A 17,133-nucleotide genomic window follows, 5' to 3' on the forward strand; every position below is an offset into this window, starting at 1 on the left:
AGGACACTCACTATTTCACTCTAAGTGCACCTCTGAAATCTCCTTTGATCTAATTCAAAGAGAGAAAAGAACTTGCCCTCGGGGGACTTCCACTTTCTTCACTAATCTTGTTTGGTTGATTACATGGAAGTCAAGCATTTTGTGCAAAGTGCTCATTAGTCCTCAAGTAAACAGCACCCTCTGCTTCTTTCTGTTTTCCTCTAAACACACTGAACATACAAATGTTTGGAGCGCTAAAAGAACACAGAAAATAACCTTAATTGCGTCTGACAAATTCAGACGTGTTTGCAATTTAAAAGTTGCTCTGTATTTATGACTTAATGAATTCAACTTCAGCACCTTCGATATGAAAGGAAATGAACAAACAATACACTCTGCAATGTCTTTTTACTCTTTATCTTTTAATTACATGACTTAATTACTCTGTTTCGATATAAAAAACAAGATATAACTTACAAGAATCAAATGTATCAAAATTAAAAATGTGTGCTCTTGAAATAACATAATCCAAGAGTCCTACAATGTAGCATAACTCTTTTCACAATAAATATTTCAGTCATCACACAGCTTGGTCCTGATAAATAAAATATATTCAATAAGTTAAGGTTTCTTATAAAATGTCAACAAGGCACTTTTATAAGGTTGTTGATTTAGAGTTGTTGAATGAGGGGATGAATTATATTCGATCGATCTGAAAATATTTTGTCCGATTGAGACACAGTTCACTAGAAAACTAGAATATATTTTCTTAATATTTACTGTAATTCACATGAATTATAGTAAATGCATAAAAGGACAAGAGAACAAAAGCATGAGCATACATTTGAACATGTAAACACAAATTATGCCATTAATTTATAAAGACAATTGTCACAATAACTATAGTTCAATTCTTGTCAAGAGTTAGATGAGAATATCACTCTCACGTCTGCAGGCCAAATATGATGCTGCAGCTGCTTAGCTTAGCACAAAGACTGGGAACAAATGGGAACAGCTAGCCTGGCTCTGCCTAAAGGTAACAAGATCAGCCAACCATCTCTAACACTCTCTGACAACCACATTATATCTTGTTTGTTTAATCTGTACTCAAACAGTAGTGTTAAAAACAACACATTGTTTACGAAGGCCTGTGTGCTAGAAGAAGTGGCCTCCTGGAGCATCGGCTAGTTGCCTGGCAACCTCACAATAACAACAAGACTCCAGGAAGTCACTGCGCCTGGCCAAGAAATAGTTTGGCACATAACCATTTTTTTTTAACTTTTGGCAGAGCCAGGCTAGATGTCTTTCTGTTCCCAGTCTTCATGCTAAGCTAAGCTATTACAGCAGCTGCTGGTACAGACATGAGCCATAATCAATCCTCTTATATAACTTTCAGCAAGAAGACGAATGAGCTTATTTACCAAAATTTCCTCTGAAATCATTTGACAAAGAAATATCTGTGAACGATACTTAAAGCTAGGGTTGGTAATCTTTAGAAAACTCACAAAGTAGGCTAAATGAAATATATTATGAACATAAACAATGAACATGGCTATCGTTAGCACTCACAGCTGTCAAACAGGCAGCTTCTGTAAGACCAATGAGTGCAGAGAGGCAGCAGGCAGGCAGTCCGTTCAATCATTACATACTGGATTTTTTGTTTTTGTTTTTGTCAAAGCATTTGATTCATTGATTTTTGTCAAGATGTAATGAAAATTTCAACAGAAATATCAAAAATGTTTTTAAAGAAGATTACAAACCCTACCTTCAACATTGAAAAAATGTCAGCATTACAGAACGGACACCAGTTTTAAAATCCGATGTGCTGTCAGTGTTCATTATATGAAGGCTGAGTGTAGGGGATGTGTGCTGACAGGATCCTTTGTTCTAGCTATACAGTACAGTGTTGCTCCAGGACAGTTTATCATGAGGTCTGATGTTACTGCTGCAAAGTGGATCACACACATTATACTTACTCCAGTGCGGTTCCAGAGATCCCCTCTGTAATGCTGTTGGATTGAGAAAGACTTATTGTTGTCTTATTATGAAGCTCTTCTTTGTTTCATCACCACTGGAACTGCATCCTGCTGACTGCAGTAAGGGTGGGAGTCATGACTCAAAGACTCCAACTATTATGATGAGTAAAAGGAGTAAACCTGCGACCACACACATGATAAGGCCCAGAAGTTTCTGTCAAAAAGAGAAGGAAAGAGACAAATGCATTACATATCCTCTAAGCCATTTAATGGATAAATGAAAGAATGACTTCCTGGATGTATAGATGAATGGATGGATGAATGGATGCGGTGTTTAAGGAATGGTAGTTGTGCATGAAGTGTTACCTCACGCAGTAATCACAGTAGTTCTCATACAGGGGGTTTGGTTAGTCCAACAGACAGGCCAACAATTAGTGCAATGACAGCAAGAAGGATCAACAGAGCAAAGGCAAGGATAATGTATTTCTGTCGAGTGAAAAAATAGAGGGTGTTATTGAACTTCATTAAAAAGGCCATGAACAGATTAATGCAGCCATCTTAAATAATAATTGACGTATATTAATTTAAGATTTAAGCAACACGGAATCAGAAAGGAGCACATACCCTCCGGGATTTTTTCTGGTATCTCACTGCCTTTTTGGTCTCCTCCTTTGCACTACCAATGTATTCGGCTGCATTGGAGACGTTCTTTTCAATGTTGTTAACCATTTCGCCCTGTAAATGACAGAATCAAAATATTGTTTTGGTAGTATTGGTAAAGAAGCACAGTGGTCATAAACTGGTACGCATGTAAGATGTGAGGAAGTATCACAAAGCATATACTATTAGATGTTGATGAACTAAAGAGTAGTTTTTATCTATGAACCTCTCCACTTAGATGTAGCTGTTACCTGAGTTTCTACCAACATTGCCATGTCCATGAACATTGCATGGAGCTCTCTGATGCTCGACTCCAGACGCATAATGTCCTGATGCCGGGACTCTATCTCATTCAGGGCCTGACGTGTGATCTGGGAATCAGATATGATCTGAGGGAGAGAAGGTCAAATAATTCATCCAAATACACCAACAGATGCTCCCAGCCGTGCGTAGTAAAAAGAATAAAAAATACAGCACACTACCCCACCCGAAATGATTTACTCCTCCTCCACCACTAGATGGCAGTCATAGCTTTTAACCCTGCAACAATAGTATACTATTATATTAATAATTATTGTTATAATAATACACTCTTCGATACCTATCATAACATAAAATGCAGTTCAAAGTGCTTTACAATAGAAATAAATCAATATCACAGGTATTCAAAAACAGGGGACACAAGGAGCGAAAACAATACAATAAAATCCTAAAGAGATACATAATAGGATAATACAATTGATGAAAACAAGTTGATAATAGTAAAAACATTTTTTAAGCTATAAACCATAAAAACAAGTATGATAAATATAAAGTAAACATAAAATAATAGCAATGCCTTATAGAAAAGTGGAATGAATTAAAAGCAATATTGTAAACATTGTAATTACAATTACAAAAGCATTGGTCGACGTTTTGGCATCCTCCAAAGAGAGGTAATAATATAATAATAATAATAATGGATTTTATTTATATAGCACACTTTAAAATACAATGAAATCTCAAGGTAGGGTGTAACTCTGTACTGCACAGTAAAGCTTGAGAAAACTTACATCAGATGTGAAGATAGATGGATTTCCACTTTCCAACATGCCCTCTAGTTCTTCATTTGTGGTCACTTTTCCAGCTAAAAGAATAAATAGCAAACAATGATTATCCAGCAATGAACAGAACCAACCTCTTGTATATACATGTCAAAGTGTTGTGAAATGACCTTTAAATATGACTGGATGCTAGATCTAAAGATGCCCATGACTGCACATCAGGCCATTTTTAAGATTGTAGTTCCAAAACACCCAGAAATTAGAATAGAGAATCTGATTTTTTTGTGAATAAGATATAATTTACAGGCCAACGAAGATTTTATACCAAAAGGGCTTCTGATAGCTTACTAGGAGAAAATTGAGTCATGAGATTTAATAAGATACCATTCCTACTCATGCGATTTTTATATTCTTGCTCTTGACCTTAGATTCAGTATCTATCAATAACATTTTTAAGGCAGCTGTGGCTCAGTAGGTAGAGCGAGTCGTCCTTTAACCACAAGGGTCGATCCCCAGCTCCTTCTGTCAACATGTCAAAGTGTCCTTGAGCAAGGCACTGAAGGATAGGTTAAATGCAAATTTAATTATGTATATGAAGAATGTAATAAAGTTTACATATATGTGGAACGCAAGTGGACTGAGCTCTCTTAACCTTTTATTTATCAGACTAACTAGTTGCGCCTAACATTTGGTTTTGGTTTAAACAGCTGTCTTTGACTAAAAGACTAATTATCTGACGCATCCTGTTTTAATTGAGGATTTGTGTTCATCATTCGTCATTCTTTTAAAGCCATAAAAACTCAACTCTGACATTTAATAGACAAAATTCACAGAGTAGTAAGTGTTGCACTATTATAAAGAATGTAAACAACAAATGTCTGTGCAATATTTACTTTAATGTGCTTAATTACAGGCTAATACATCTGTTTATAGAGCCCGCTGGTTGAAGAGAAGAAGCATCATTATTGATTGAGCTTACAGAAAAATTCTATCTTTGTTATCCAGCCAGGAGGCACTGCTACAAACACAATGTTAACTTTTCCCCAAGTAGAGAGAGATGGATTGTTAATTTCAACAAGTTAAGACAAATGTGAAATAACTCATAATGCGTTTGACGCTGTTAAAGAGAGGCACACTAAGGGTTGCTATTTAAGTTAAGATGACTTTTGTGAACATGTTTTTAAGAATCAAATGACTAATGTTCTTATTATACTAATTTGACTACTGGAAATGAAAATGCGCCAATTAAACGACAAATCTCATTGGAACAGTTAACAAAGCAATTATCCGTGAGTGGTTGTGTTTGTGACTATGATTAGAAGTGTCTGAGGCACAAAGGAAGCCAGCGGCCCTCGTAGACAAACAGCTGCTGAAACTCTATAAACAGAAAGCGTTCTTTTTCTGGAGCCATGCCTGCTGTTGTACAACACTCTCCCTGGAGAGGCCGATCTCTGCGCTTACTTTATGTCACAAACCTTTTGCAATATTCCCCAGAGAGCCGGAGCCAAACACAGCAAAAACACACAACCATTACATCACGTCAGGCAAACAAGGTATCACTTCTGGATGACGTGAATGAATGGTGTTAGTCCAGAAGACTGAGGTTCATGTGGCCGTGTCAGAGACAGGTGAACTACTGTTACACTGGCTGGCTGAGCGCTCTGCCCGTTTCCCAGGCAACGCAAACACAACAAGGCGTCTCCAGTATCAGGCTCCTCCATCTGCAGTGTGGAGAACTGGAGCCGCTCATTAATGCCGGCCGCAGGGAATGTGAGAGACAGTCCTATTTTTTTTCTTTTCATATTGTCTCGTGTTATTCATGTGTATAATACAATGCAGTATTTACGTATGTTTGTACTGTAATTGTGAACAGAGATGACTGAACATACTCCTCTGAAAAATGATGGAAAATACCAAGTTAAAATTTTACATGTGTAATAATAATAATAAAAAAAAATAATCCTGCCCTGTTTGTCAACACTTAGTTTCCAGAGAAGCAGAGAGGAAACCGGTGCAGTCTGTTTCCTGGATCCTGTCCTTACACAGCTTCAAGGTTTTATTCGTCACTCTTTTATCTCTGTATTTACATTTAAATCGTGTTCGTGCAACCAAATTTAAGCCATTGATGTGTTAACAAAAACAGGAGTACTTCCTGTTTGTAGTCGCAATTTACATTCATGATTACTAAAAAGCTTCAAAGACTAATCTATAAATATATCCATAATTCCTGGCCCTGTGAGGGTTTTGGAGGCTTATTATTTATCACTTACTTATCTCCAGCTGTCTCTTGATCCTTCCTTTGCTTCTTTCCCGAAAGGACACTTGAGTCTCATTGTACTGGGTCATGACCTCCACAAACTTCCTGGACAGCACTGTGTGCTGAGGACAAGTGAAAACAGAGGCTGAAAATGTGGACATTCAGCCCTGAAAGCAGTTCTGTCCAAGATACGTGAATTGTTGGAATTAAAAGTACATTTTTAATGGGTTATTGTCTGCAGGGTTTAGAAGTACTTTGAAATAAAATGCCAATCTACAAACACATTTTGTAAAATAAAGAATGTGGCAGGTACATTTTATAATTTCACAGTAAATAATTATAAAGTGCTTTATTTCTTTACATTGTTGATACACCTATACAAAAACATTTCACTCCTGTAGTTTGTGTACAACTGACATATGGCTGATGACGACATATGTCATATTTGTGTATGTGAGGAGTTAGCAGCCATCAATCTGTTTCCTGACCTGCGTTTTCTGGATCCTGAAGTCAACAGTGGATCTGTTAGCCACATCGTCTTTGGGCATACTGTGCTCCATGGCTTCAGAGGGAGAGAGTTATGATGCATTACGCAGCAGCTGACAACATCTGCTTTTGTATGATGAAGTCAGTGAATAAGTGTAATGACAATCACGTCATAAATCAACTCACATTTTAGTTTGGCTCGCACCACGTTGGCATTGCCTTTGATATCGATGGTCAGTGCATCCAGCTGCTCTTTTGTTTCTTCACACAGACACAAATAGGAAACACGTCAGTATTGGTTTGCTGATGAGGAAAAATAATGTCATCCAGCTAATCACTGCGCCCCTCTCTCCTGTAAATATTGGGTTTGCTGTGATTTCATTGTAACTTGGCAACAGCCCTGTGGCGATATTGCAGAGGTCACACAGCACAAGGCTCTTTGTTTTTCTCCCTGGTGACCATTTCCACGTCATGGATGTTAAAGCACTGTGCTGTGTTACATTAAACATAATCGCTGATGATGACATTGCCCTGTAAACTGGCTCTTTGTCTTGCAGGGTCCTGAGGCTCACACACTGAACAAAGCCAGGAACTGAGTTCACCCAGTAGTTACACTGTTCTCGCTCTTATACAGCTTTGAATCAATGGAAATACTTTATAAAATGTATCTGATAAGAAAGAGAAAATGTACATAATACACAGGTGCCTATACACATCTGCCAAACACTGAATGTTTGAATCCCTGGCTGTTTAGAGGTTCCTGACAGAACAAGTCAGATCCTAAACTACAATGGTTTGTGCATTTTGGGGGGGAAAAAGGAGCCGTTTCCTTCACAGGTTTCCGGCCAGGCAGCCATTCATTTACAATGAGGAGGAAAACGTAACTAAAGGAAGTGAGACATTTTCACTATGTGCCTAAAAAGTTTAACTCCAGCGAAGCAGTTTTCAATACAACCGAATGCAACCCTTGAAAACAACAAAAAATGTCACCATTGAAATTCAAATGCTCTCTGTCTTCATCCTAACTCTTTACAAAGACACACACTTACTGTCATCTGGGTTGGGTGCTGACAGGATCATGCTGTGTATCTTCCTCACCTCTTCCACATGGTGGGAGATCTTATCAATGAGTCCTCTGACTTCTTCCACCTATAACAATCAATAACACATCAGTGTCTTCAATCATGGCGGCGGCACCCAAACCTGTGCACATCCTGAAACTCACCTTTCTGAAAAAGCTCTCCATGAAGCCATCTCTGTCCACTGCGACTGTGACATCCTCCTCTGCTCGTGGCCTAGTCTGTATGGGTAGAAAAAAAAAATGTGTATGTGTTTTGTTTTTTTTGTGATGCCAGTATGTTTTACCTGTCAAGGTGTAAACAGTTGAAGCAGGAAAATAGACTCACAGCAGTCAGTTCGGCCAGTCGGTCCTTCATCACAGCGATCAGCTCGTCTCCTGCCCAGATGATTCTAGTAAAACACCCGCTGGGTCATCCCGTCAGTCTCCATGTGTAGAGTAACATTGATTCCACTTTACTGAGCTCTGGGATCGAATTATTGTGATGAGGAACACAGCAGGCCAACGTTGGCAGCGTTATCAAGGCGCTAGAAATAGGAAGAGAGCGCGTCAGGTCTAAAAAGTTTTAATTCTAACAACACTTGGGTCTACAATACAGTTCTTAAAACAAATGAAAGCTCTACAAAAAAAAGTCTAAAGTGACGTTTTTTTCTGGTCTAGTCCGTGTCAATATATTCTCACCGAGCAAGGGTAACAGATCCACAATATCTATCTCTCCGGGATCCGCCTTTCTCCCTCTCTCCCTCCCCTCTCTCCCTCCCTCTCTCTCTCACAGCCTCGGGTGGGGGGGTATTGTTCCAGCCTCAATTAAATTTGATTGGACCATCACGATAAGCAAACTAAATTAATGTAATCATATTATGTTTTAAGAGAGTAAATTGGTAAAAGAAAAAGAGGAAAAAAAAGAACATTAAAAACTCCTCCTAAGTACCACTATGACACAGTACATATCTCTTTTGTGTTTGTTTATGTTAAAAACTGTGATTTTATCAGCTGATGAATATTAGTTTGACAGCAATCCCACCAACAGATAGTTTACATGAGAAGGTTTAATAAATAATAGATAAACACGCCACTTATCTATTGGCAATCTGACCACACGGTGGCGCTGTTCACCTTGTTATGTGTGCAAGTTGGCCTTGGCAGCGTCTAAGTGGTTCTGATGACTCCTCCACCTGTTGGTTTCCTCCTTTCTATCAGTGTTTCACTTACATAATGTAACACAAGAAAACACTAAAATGTGACCCTCATCTCTTCTGTTACATATGACATTCTTAAGATTATTTAGTAAATCTATAAGTGGTTTAAAAGAAGGCTAACTAAACCCACCAGGTCACTCATAAACATTTTATTATATTTATATATATATATGCAATCATTTGTGTTGCAGATACTGTATACGTGCGACTCCAGTGATCTCTAGGTCTGTCCAGGAACAGCATCCCTGTTGTCCCCGTGAGTCCGGGGTGTTGTCCTGTAATGTAACCCAATATCGAAACTACTCGTGAGTGCACATGCTAATGCGCATCTTTTATCTAAACAACATTTTGGATCGCAGAGTTCAGATCCTGATCTCATTCACTCCCCGCGCAATCTCCAATTACGCACACGTAAAATGCCATTTACGCACAGCTCCAACGCCCCTCCTCAGAAGATCCAATAATGACATCACGCTTTGCAATTCCCACGTTCGGTCCAACAAGCCAGCACGGAGCTTCTCTGATCCTTGCCTTTTCCAGATGCAGCCACAGAAACTCAAAAGAAACAAGTACTAGTTCACTGTAGGAATCACGATCACGGATTACAGTTTTCTGCGTGGAAGTTTGGTGTTCAGATTTTTTATCATGAGAAGGTAAAACTTCTGAAGTTTTTCTGCCACATGCCAGAACACTAAATTGATTCCTTTTTTTTTTATATTTTAGTACTGTTATTATTATTTATATATATTTCGTAGTTTGGAAACATGGACTGATCAAAAGTTTTCATATCTTGGAATAATGTGTGGCTCCTCCTGGATTCATCTTCATTTGGGGATTTAACCGCTGTTTTAGAAAAGAATGTATATTGTACATTTTACAAAAGCTATGGAATTTTCTTTGCGAATTCACCTCTTTACAGCTTTTGTCTGCTGTATTAAGGTAAGCACATACAACACATTTTAATAATATCCTATCATATTATTCACATGTCTGATCATCTCTTGTATGGCATCTTATACAGTAGATACATTTGATTTCTTTACAGGTTTATGCTCAAGTGGTACAACCTGCAAAGCATCCAGGTAGTTGTCGTTTTTTTATGGGTGGCGGTGTGATTGCTTTAAATTTTTCTATTCTGTTTTAAATTTGCCAAATTTGAATAAGATTACATTTTGTGGGATCAGAAAACCACTGTGAACTGTAAAAGTGTTTTACCGTTTGCCAACCGCCAAACCAAAGAATGTTGTTGGTTAGTTTACTGCCTACTCATTAACCAGAAAAGTTTGTAAAACTTTTACAGCTGTTCGATTCCTTGTGATCAATCTTTTAAACCCCCAAAATCCCAAAAGGGGTGCCAGGAAAATAAATTTTGAGTAATAGGACAGAGCTTGATTGGGGGGGAAAGCCCTTTCTGCATGCTTGTTTACCCGTAAACTCTTCGCCCAGGCCTGCAGGTGTTGGCCACGGCATCACATTATTGGCCTCTCGACGCTGTTGATGGAATCCATGAGCTGTGGGACCAGATTGGAAACAGACCAGGTTATGTTAACGGAAGTAACATAAGTATGTGCATACATATACAGACTGTGTATACTCATGGGAATGCACCACCTTAATGTCTTGCTCTCTGCATGGTCTCAAGCTTTTTTTTTTTCACCATCCACCTTCCAGCCGCAGCCATCATGCTTTTTAAATGTGCTCGGAGTGTTCATAATATATGTCAGATTTATCACTGAAATTGTAGAACAGAATATTTGGTGTGTGACGTAACTTGTGATGCAATGCTTTATATGCAGTATCCCATAATCCGGAGGTGGTAAAAGTCTGAAAAACAAGTAAAGAAATGTAGGGAATAGAAAATGATTCTGCTCTCATAGTTGTTTTAATTGGTGACAGACTGAAACACAATAACTTCTGTCACGTGCGTAGATTTTTCAGCCTGGTTGACCCTCCATAATTCAGTGCAAAGTTATATGAAAGTGTTAAAGTTGAAGAGGGATCAGGTATAGACGTGAGTATGATGTGGAGTCTCTCTGAGTTCAGGAAAATCCTCAAGTTAAGAGGAAAAGCTGAAACTCTTTGAGCGCTTCCACTGTGCACTCAGCTCAGCATCACATCACTCGTCTCATACCTGCACACCACGTCCCTCCTGTTGTCTTCCTCTCACTGTTCTCTTGTGTCCTCTGTTATGTGTCTACGTAGGTGTGAATCACTGTTTCTCTCCGTTGTCTTTGTCCAGCTCTCAGAATCCACAACCACACTGTGCTCCCTTCCTCCCATAACTCTTCCTATGTGTATACCAATGACTCTGCCTACACTAACATTTCTGCAACAGTAGGTGAGAATCAATCACTTTTCCGCTCACTGAAATTCATTTATGCATCACCTGCCGCTCACTGTTGTCCTCTCTGTGTCTACATACGGTTGAACTGTTGAGTTTGTTCTTGTGCAGTCTTTTGTCCGTTCGGCACAAATCAGGAATTCTGAGCCTTTTTTATTTTTTTGTTATTGTAAATTAGATTTTATTAGCATCCAAGCCACTTGTTTAATGCCTTTGTAGAATTTTACTAGATATAAAGTAGGCTGTACAACTTTCTTGTTCATCAGTTGCATAAAAATGACGTTAACTGTTAACTGTGAACTGAACATTTGGAATATTTGGCAACATTAATAGACCCCCATTAGACCCCCTGGCTATTATAATTTTCAAGCAAAATGATGCCCTTGATTTGTGCTGTGCTGCAGATATTGTTGAGGGAATGGTCAACAAAGGCATCTTTCTAAATGGAGACAACGGCGGTACCTTTCTCCACTTTGGAAACTACCAGAACTCTTGTATTAGTGACCCTACATGGTGTGGTCCTGAGGGTGAGTGCACAATAGTTAATGCATATGATAATTTAGCAAAAAACATTTATTACTTTCAATCCATTTGAGACTGGTGATTTTTCATTTCTCTATCATTCTCTAGGGATTACCTTCTCCTTTTTTTGGAAAAACTGTGAGGCAGAGTCCCGTTTTGCTGTCGCGTCTGGAGGGAAAGTTATCTCCAATGGCTTCTCTGTCTACACCAATCCCCACGGAGGATATGTTGAGTTTTACACAAGAGGCAACAACCATAGATGGAAGGCCAACATCAGTGTCCCAGGTACTGCGGATTCATTTGCTTTTGTATCACAGTGTTCTTTTACTTGCAACATTCCCATCGGCACACATGACATGTATTTTGTTCTTTGAATGATATATGTTTTTGTCTTCAACAATAAATTGTTGTGTAATTGCATTCATGGTTTGGTTAACTGAAACCAGATGTAGATGTGTCAACTGAGAGAGTTGATTTGGCAAGTCAAAGATTTATTTTATAAATCTTTTGCTCTATCACAAAACATACAATTATTATGGATGTTTAATGAGATGCGGTCATTTCCTTCTTAAATAGGCTACAAGAATATTTGGTGATTGAGTTAGATGAAATTTGAAACATCATAACAAAGTGTGACAAAAAAATTTTCATTCAATTCTGAAAATACTAGATTTAAATGAGATCAAACTGTTTTGACAAAATGACAAAAAAAAACATAAGGCTTAACGTTATGTCAAACCTTTCCAGCCAGTATTTTGTTCTCAAATGTCTTCTGTCATCTTTGTTTTTGCTGCAGTTACTCAAGGTTGTGCTCACGGGTGTCATAACTCAATTTAGATTTGAATGTTCAGTCACAGACGATCAAACGTCATCTGGTCCTCATATGTGAGTCATGTCAAAGTTTCAGGACATCCTCTTCAAGTATGAGGAAAAGCTTTTAGGGTGATAGATTAAACCTGGAGGTGCACTGTGACCAAATATAGTTATCACTGAACGCTGAGAATGTTACATTATACATCTCTCTGCATAAAAAAAAGAGAAAGAGAGGGTTAAAACTTGGAAGTGGGTCTTTGGCACATGTGGTTTATATTCTAACCGCAACTGAGATGTGTTTTGCTCTGCTGGTGGAAGTGTTTTCAGATGTGTTGTCTAATGGGACTCCCCTCATTATCAATTTACTTCAGAGATACAAGGGGGAAGTAAGTTCTTTGTAGTGTAAAATTGACTGGCGAGAGCTTGCAGGACCAGAACGGACCTGACCTCAAGTTCTTGTTGGTGGACAGTATTTACTCCATTACGTAAAATAACAAAGACAAATAAAATGGTTTTAGTTGAAACTAAGAGCCGACCACATCATCAGATTGTCAGGAAGTTAAACCTTATCAGCGACAATTTTGATTAGCAATTAACATCGTTTTCAGTTAACTTTAGCTTTATTCTCGATTCATTCTAATAACATAGATGAATCTGTTAATGACATTCTGATCAGCCTCAGCTCTACTTTGTGTTATGTGTTATTTAGCAAACTTAAGCATGCTAACACTCGAATCTAAAATAGTGAACGTGGCAAACAGTATACCTGCTAAACATTGGCATATTAGCATTTACACTGTAGCATGTTAGCATGACGTAAGCACCGCTGTGTCTCCCAGAGCCGCTAGCATTACTGTTGATGCTTCATCTGGTTCAACCAAACTATTTCCTGCTTCAAGCATTTTAAATGTGAGGATGTGTTGCTTTTTTTTGTCATATGCAACAAGAAGCAGAATATCTTTGGGTTTTCGACTGTTTTTTTAAACAATCTATTTTAATGTGTAGGAAACTACAATGGACATTTTTAATGATTTTAATGATCATTTTTACATTTAATAGAAAAAGGAGTCTAATCGATAAAAATAGGCTGGTTAATAGCCTTCACAATGTAAATAATCAAAGGTAACCACTTTAAAAAAGTCAGAGTTGTAACGATCCACCATGTAAATGTCAGCAACAACAAAAACGATTTTGGATGAAAAGCCATATTAATACCCGAATTCCTGTGTCCTGCTCAGTTTTTAATCATTCTCTTTCTTTTGCTCTGATCACTCGCTCTTCCGTTGCTTGAACATTTAATGTGCAATTTTACATAAGTCATATATACTGTATAAGTAGTACGTTTCCTTTTTCAGGGCCTTACTGGACCCACATTCTCTTCACATGGAAGAAAAAGGATGGTCTGACGGTCTACATCAACGGGACCTTCACTGCTGGTGACACAGATGGCGGTGTCTCAGAGAACTACGGTGACCCTTATCCTGACCTTATCATTGGAACTGGCAACGACAGGGCATATGGTCACTATGTAACCGGCGCCTTCGATGAGTTTGTCATCTGGGAAAGGGCCCTTTCTCCTAACGAGATCTTGCTCTACTACAGTGCAGCCACAGGTAGGACATCACGCTCTACTGGAAAGTATTTTACTTAATTCTACGATATGGCATATCTGTTATAATGCTTCCTCCCTCTTGACCCTACTCTGAGGAAATAGGACAAAAAAACAATTTCCGTCCTTGTCTACACTACATTCCGTCCACAGCATTCATGCATAACAACAAGATATTATACTAAACAAATAAACCCCAGCTCCCTGTCAAATGGCTCTTCTTGCCTAAAACATAATCATGACCTTCCGCTATATAAGTGACTTGGCTCACATAGTTCTGCCTTATAAGTATTTAGAAGAGTGCAGAGGCGTGTTGGGTCGCAAGGGGCAGATCATTATGATTTAATGTGACAGATTATTACACGCTGGGAGGACAAAAAACTCAGACTCTTGACTGTTTTTGTTCTCTCGCTGTTAACCACGTTCGGTCAGGAGAGTGCCAAAAACATGTTGACATTTATGAGAACTTATAAATAAAAGAATTATGCTGTGTAATATAACTTATTTATACATCTCACGGTAGTCTGACAAATGGTCAAAACCTGATGAAATGTACTTTTTTAACATGTTGGCAGAATCGTCTTTTGTTGCGTGTGAATCATACAGATTAGTGACGGTTAAAGTATATGAAAACTATTTCTGTGCACTGTTAGAGCTTAAAGCATTAAGTGCACGCTGCCTCGATTTCTTCTCCAAAGTAGTTACCAAACGCAATATATTCCAGAGACTATTACCAGACGCAAAGAGCCCAACTGTTATGGTTACAGAAAAATATTTTTACCTCTGCAGCTCACTCCTATAAAATGTTGCATTGAACCAAAGAAGAGCAGGAATGGTTAAGACTGATACCTCTAATGTACGGCCATATATGGTCGTTTCTCTGGTAGCTAGTTAGTGCGGTTTTTATTAAACGACAACAAAGACATAAAATGTATCTTAGCCTTGTACAGAAGCTAGTGGTAGAGTATTATGTGGTCGATTATCCCAGTTTTGTGGAGGTTGTAATCTGTCTGCTTTCATGACTGGCCATGGTCCGGCCTCATAAACTGTAAGCTGATAAAACCCAGTTACATTACAGCAGCCTCGCAAGTTTAGGTTTAATTAAGGATCTAATAACAAAGATGCTTCTCAAATGGGGAAATCCAAACTATTAAATTTGACACAATGTATAAATGTCACCCATGTGGTTCCTAACACATTGTAATATAGCCCTTTGTGTTGTCTTTTCTAGGCCGGGCCATGGTTTCTGCCACAACACCCAGAGTCTCCAAAGAAGTCACTTCAACTGCACCAACAGCTGTAAGTTTGTAAACTCTGACTATGCAAGGCTCTTAGGTGAAGAAAAACAGATGCAATACCTAAATCTGATTGTATAAACTACATGTGTGAATCATCTGTTCACAAATATAACATCGTCATAGAAATGGTATGAACAATTTGCATACAGTTTTGGGGACATTGCCAACAGTTTATTTCTTATTGAGCTGTTCTTTCCTTTTGGAGATAGAGGAGCTGGAAAAAAAAGGTTATTGAGAGCACATGTGCATGGATCCATCCTGTTTATTAAAGGGCTTTGGAGGTAGAAAACGGATAAAGAAATAGAAGAAAGTGGAGACAGATGCTCAACAGTACGCACAAAATGGCTCCCTGTAGGGCACTAGGCTGAAAAAGAGCAACACTGAATCACTTGTCTAAAGAGAATTTCCCGAACTCCGTCACTTAACATCCTGTGTATGTTGGAAATTGGTGCTCCTTCGGAAACCGCCTCCTGATTGTAAACTTAATTTGATGCCTGATGTGTTGTCTCCCCAGAGCGCCCCTGAAGTGAGTCCTCCTGTCATCAGCAGCCAGAGAGAGGACGTCCAAAGGTCCCAGGATCCGGAGTCCTTGCCGGTGTTGGGCTTCCTTAAGGCGCTTCCCAATAGGACCATTCCTCACAACACTGCCAACAACCTCACACAGGTATTGGAGCACAGTCCAACACACACACAAACACACACATGTAACACTTGCAAAACCAGTTCACACATAGACACAATGCCCACCCATGTGCGTATGATGCAACAGTTCCGTGATGTCCATTTTCTTCCATCCAGGCTTTTCTCAAAAGTGTGGAAGAAGTGCTGTCCTCTCCAGGGCTGCCAGAGGTAAATGAGTTCACACTGTTGTTGTGCAATGTTTAAACATGACATCATGTAACATATGCAATTTGGTGAATACTTTCATCCAAAGCACTGAAGGGATCCATGAGTTTGAGATTTTAACACTGCATATTTTGGCACAAATGGGGCCAGCAGCAATAACAGAGCCTGGCAGTTTACCCACACAGGATTACAGTATGCAGTCAAATACAGTGGTGCAAATTGCATTTGACTATTAAGTGCTCTACAACACAATATAGAATGTAAATGTGGAGCCTCCTTGACTGTAGACTCATCCCGACATAATCTCCAGGCTCTTATATGCAAACAGAAGAAAGGCATTTTGAGCAAATGTGTGGTTTCAGCACATTGACTTCTCAGAACAAGCATGCTTGTTTTTGTAGGAGCAAGCTGAAACAGATGTTCACGTATGAGAAAGCAAAAACTTGGACATTAAATACAGTGTTCAGTCAAGGCCTTTGTGATTACCAGCTCTGATCAGATTCATGCTGAGTGTTGTCTCTCTTTATCAACAATTGCATGACTTTTAATCTACACCATATGGCCTGCAGGCTGTGCTCAATTTGTTTGTTATCAATCTAATTCAATTGAGTTCAGCATTTTAGCTTGATGCAAGTATTTTAGGATTAAGCACTATCTCCAAAGTGTCATTTGTAGCCACAGTTCCCGCTAAATGGGACCATGATTTACTAAATGAACATCATGCTTCTTTGGAGAAGACTTGAAACTAGAGACTGAGAACTTAATCTCATGTTAACAATCTTTACTGAGGTAATAAATCAAGTGAGAAGTACAGTTATTTTCTAGTAGACCACTATAGAATCATACTTTTTCCAACCAGAGGAGTCGCCCCCTGCTGGCCATTATGGAGAATGCACGTTTATAACACTTCTGCACGCATGCTAAAAACACTGGATTCTGCTTTTGCCATTAGCACAATTACTTTCTTATACTTTAGAATGCTCCCTGCATAGCCACATAAGACAGACTCCATGAAGAGAAAATTGA

At 38.7% G+C, this 17,133-nt stretch overlaps 2 protein-coding genes across 6 annotated transcripts in view; one reads left to right on the forward strand and one right to left on the reverse strand.

The window, feature by feature from the left end:
• Positions 1-391: 391 nt before the first annotated feature.
• On the reverse strand, positions 392-8,225 carry stx2b (syntaxin 2b). 3 transcript variants are annotated; one of them, XM_054610381.1, is made up of 12 exons: positions 8,161-8,225; positions 7,808-8,006; positions 7,627-7,701; positions 7,451-7,550; positions 6,588-6,662; positions 6,404-6,477; positions 5,929-6,037; positions 3,668-3,741; positions 2,867-3,004; positions 2,580-2,690; positions 2,322-2,441; positions 2,083-2,169 (listed from the first exon to the last, which is right to left on the reverse strand). In XM_054610381.1, exons 2-11 carry the CDS (start codon positions 7,835-7,837, stop codon positions 2,346-2,348), a joined length of 882 nt encoding a protein of 293 aa, XP_054466356.1. In that variant the 5' UTR covers positions 7,838-8,006; positions 8,161-8,225; the 3' UTR covers positions 2,083-2,169; positions 2,322-2,345. The 3 variants fall into 3 exon arrangements, with proteins under 3 accessions (XP_054466358.1, XP_054466356.1, XP_054466355.1); XM_054610380.1 differs by having other exon boundaries at positions 7,808-8,177; XM_054610383.1 differs by lacking the exon at positions 2,322-2,441 and having other exon boundaries at positions 392-2,169; positions 7,808-8,177.
• Positions 8,226-9,138: 913 nt separating this feature from the next.
• Positions 9,139-17,133, forward strand: part of adgrd1 (adhesion G protein-coupled receptor D1) — a 28,976-nt gene continuing 20,981 nt past the window's right edge. For 2 of the 3 annotated variants that reach the window (XM_054610798.1, XM_054610799.1), the window contains exons 1-9: positions 9,144-9,617; positions 9,724-9,760; positions 10,125-10,241; positions 11,424-11,546; positions 11,650-11,826; positions 13,710-13,967; positions 15,195-15,262; positions 15,776-15,925; positions 16,060-16,110. In XM_054610798.1, the coding sequence (XP_054466773.1) occupies positions 9,537-9,617; positions 9,724-9,760; positions 10,125-10,241; positions 11,424-11,546; positions 11,650-11,826; positions 13,710-13,967; positions 15,195-15,262; positions 15,776-15,925; positions 16,060-16,110 (1,062 nt within the window). In that variant the 5' untranslated portion in view covers positions 9,144-9,536. Of the gene's footprint in view, positions 9,618-9,723; positions 9,761-10,124; positions 10,242-11,423; positions 11,547-11,649; positions 11,827-13,709; positions 13,968-15,194; positions 15,263-15,775; positions 15,926-16,059; positions 16,111-17,133 lie in introns of all 3 variants that reach the window. The other variant, XM_054610800.1, reaches the window with a different exon arrangement.

This window comes from Anoplopoma fimbria, chromosome 13 (genome assembly GCF_027596085.1).
Source record: "Anoplopoma fimbria isolate UVic2021 breed Golden Eagle Sablefish chromosome 13, Afim_UVic_2022, whole genome shotgun sequence".
Classification (NCBI taxonomy): Eukaryota; Metazoa; Chordata; class Actinopteri; order Perciformes; family Anoplopomatidae; genus Anoplopoma; species Anoplopoma fimbria.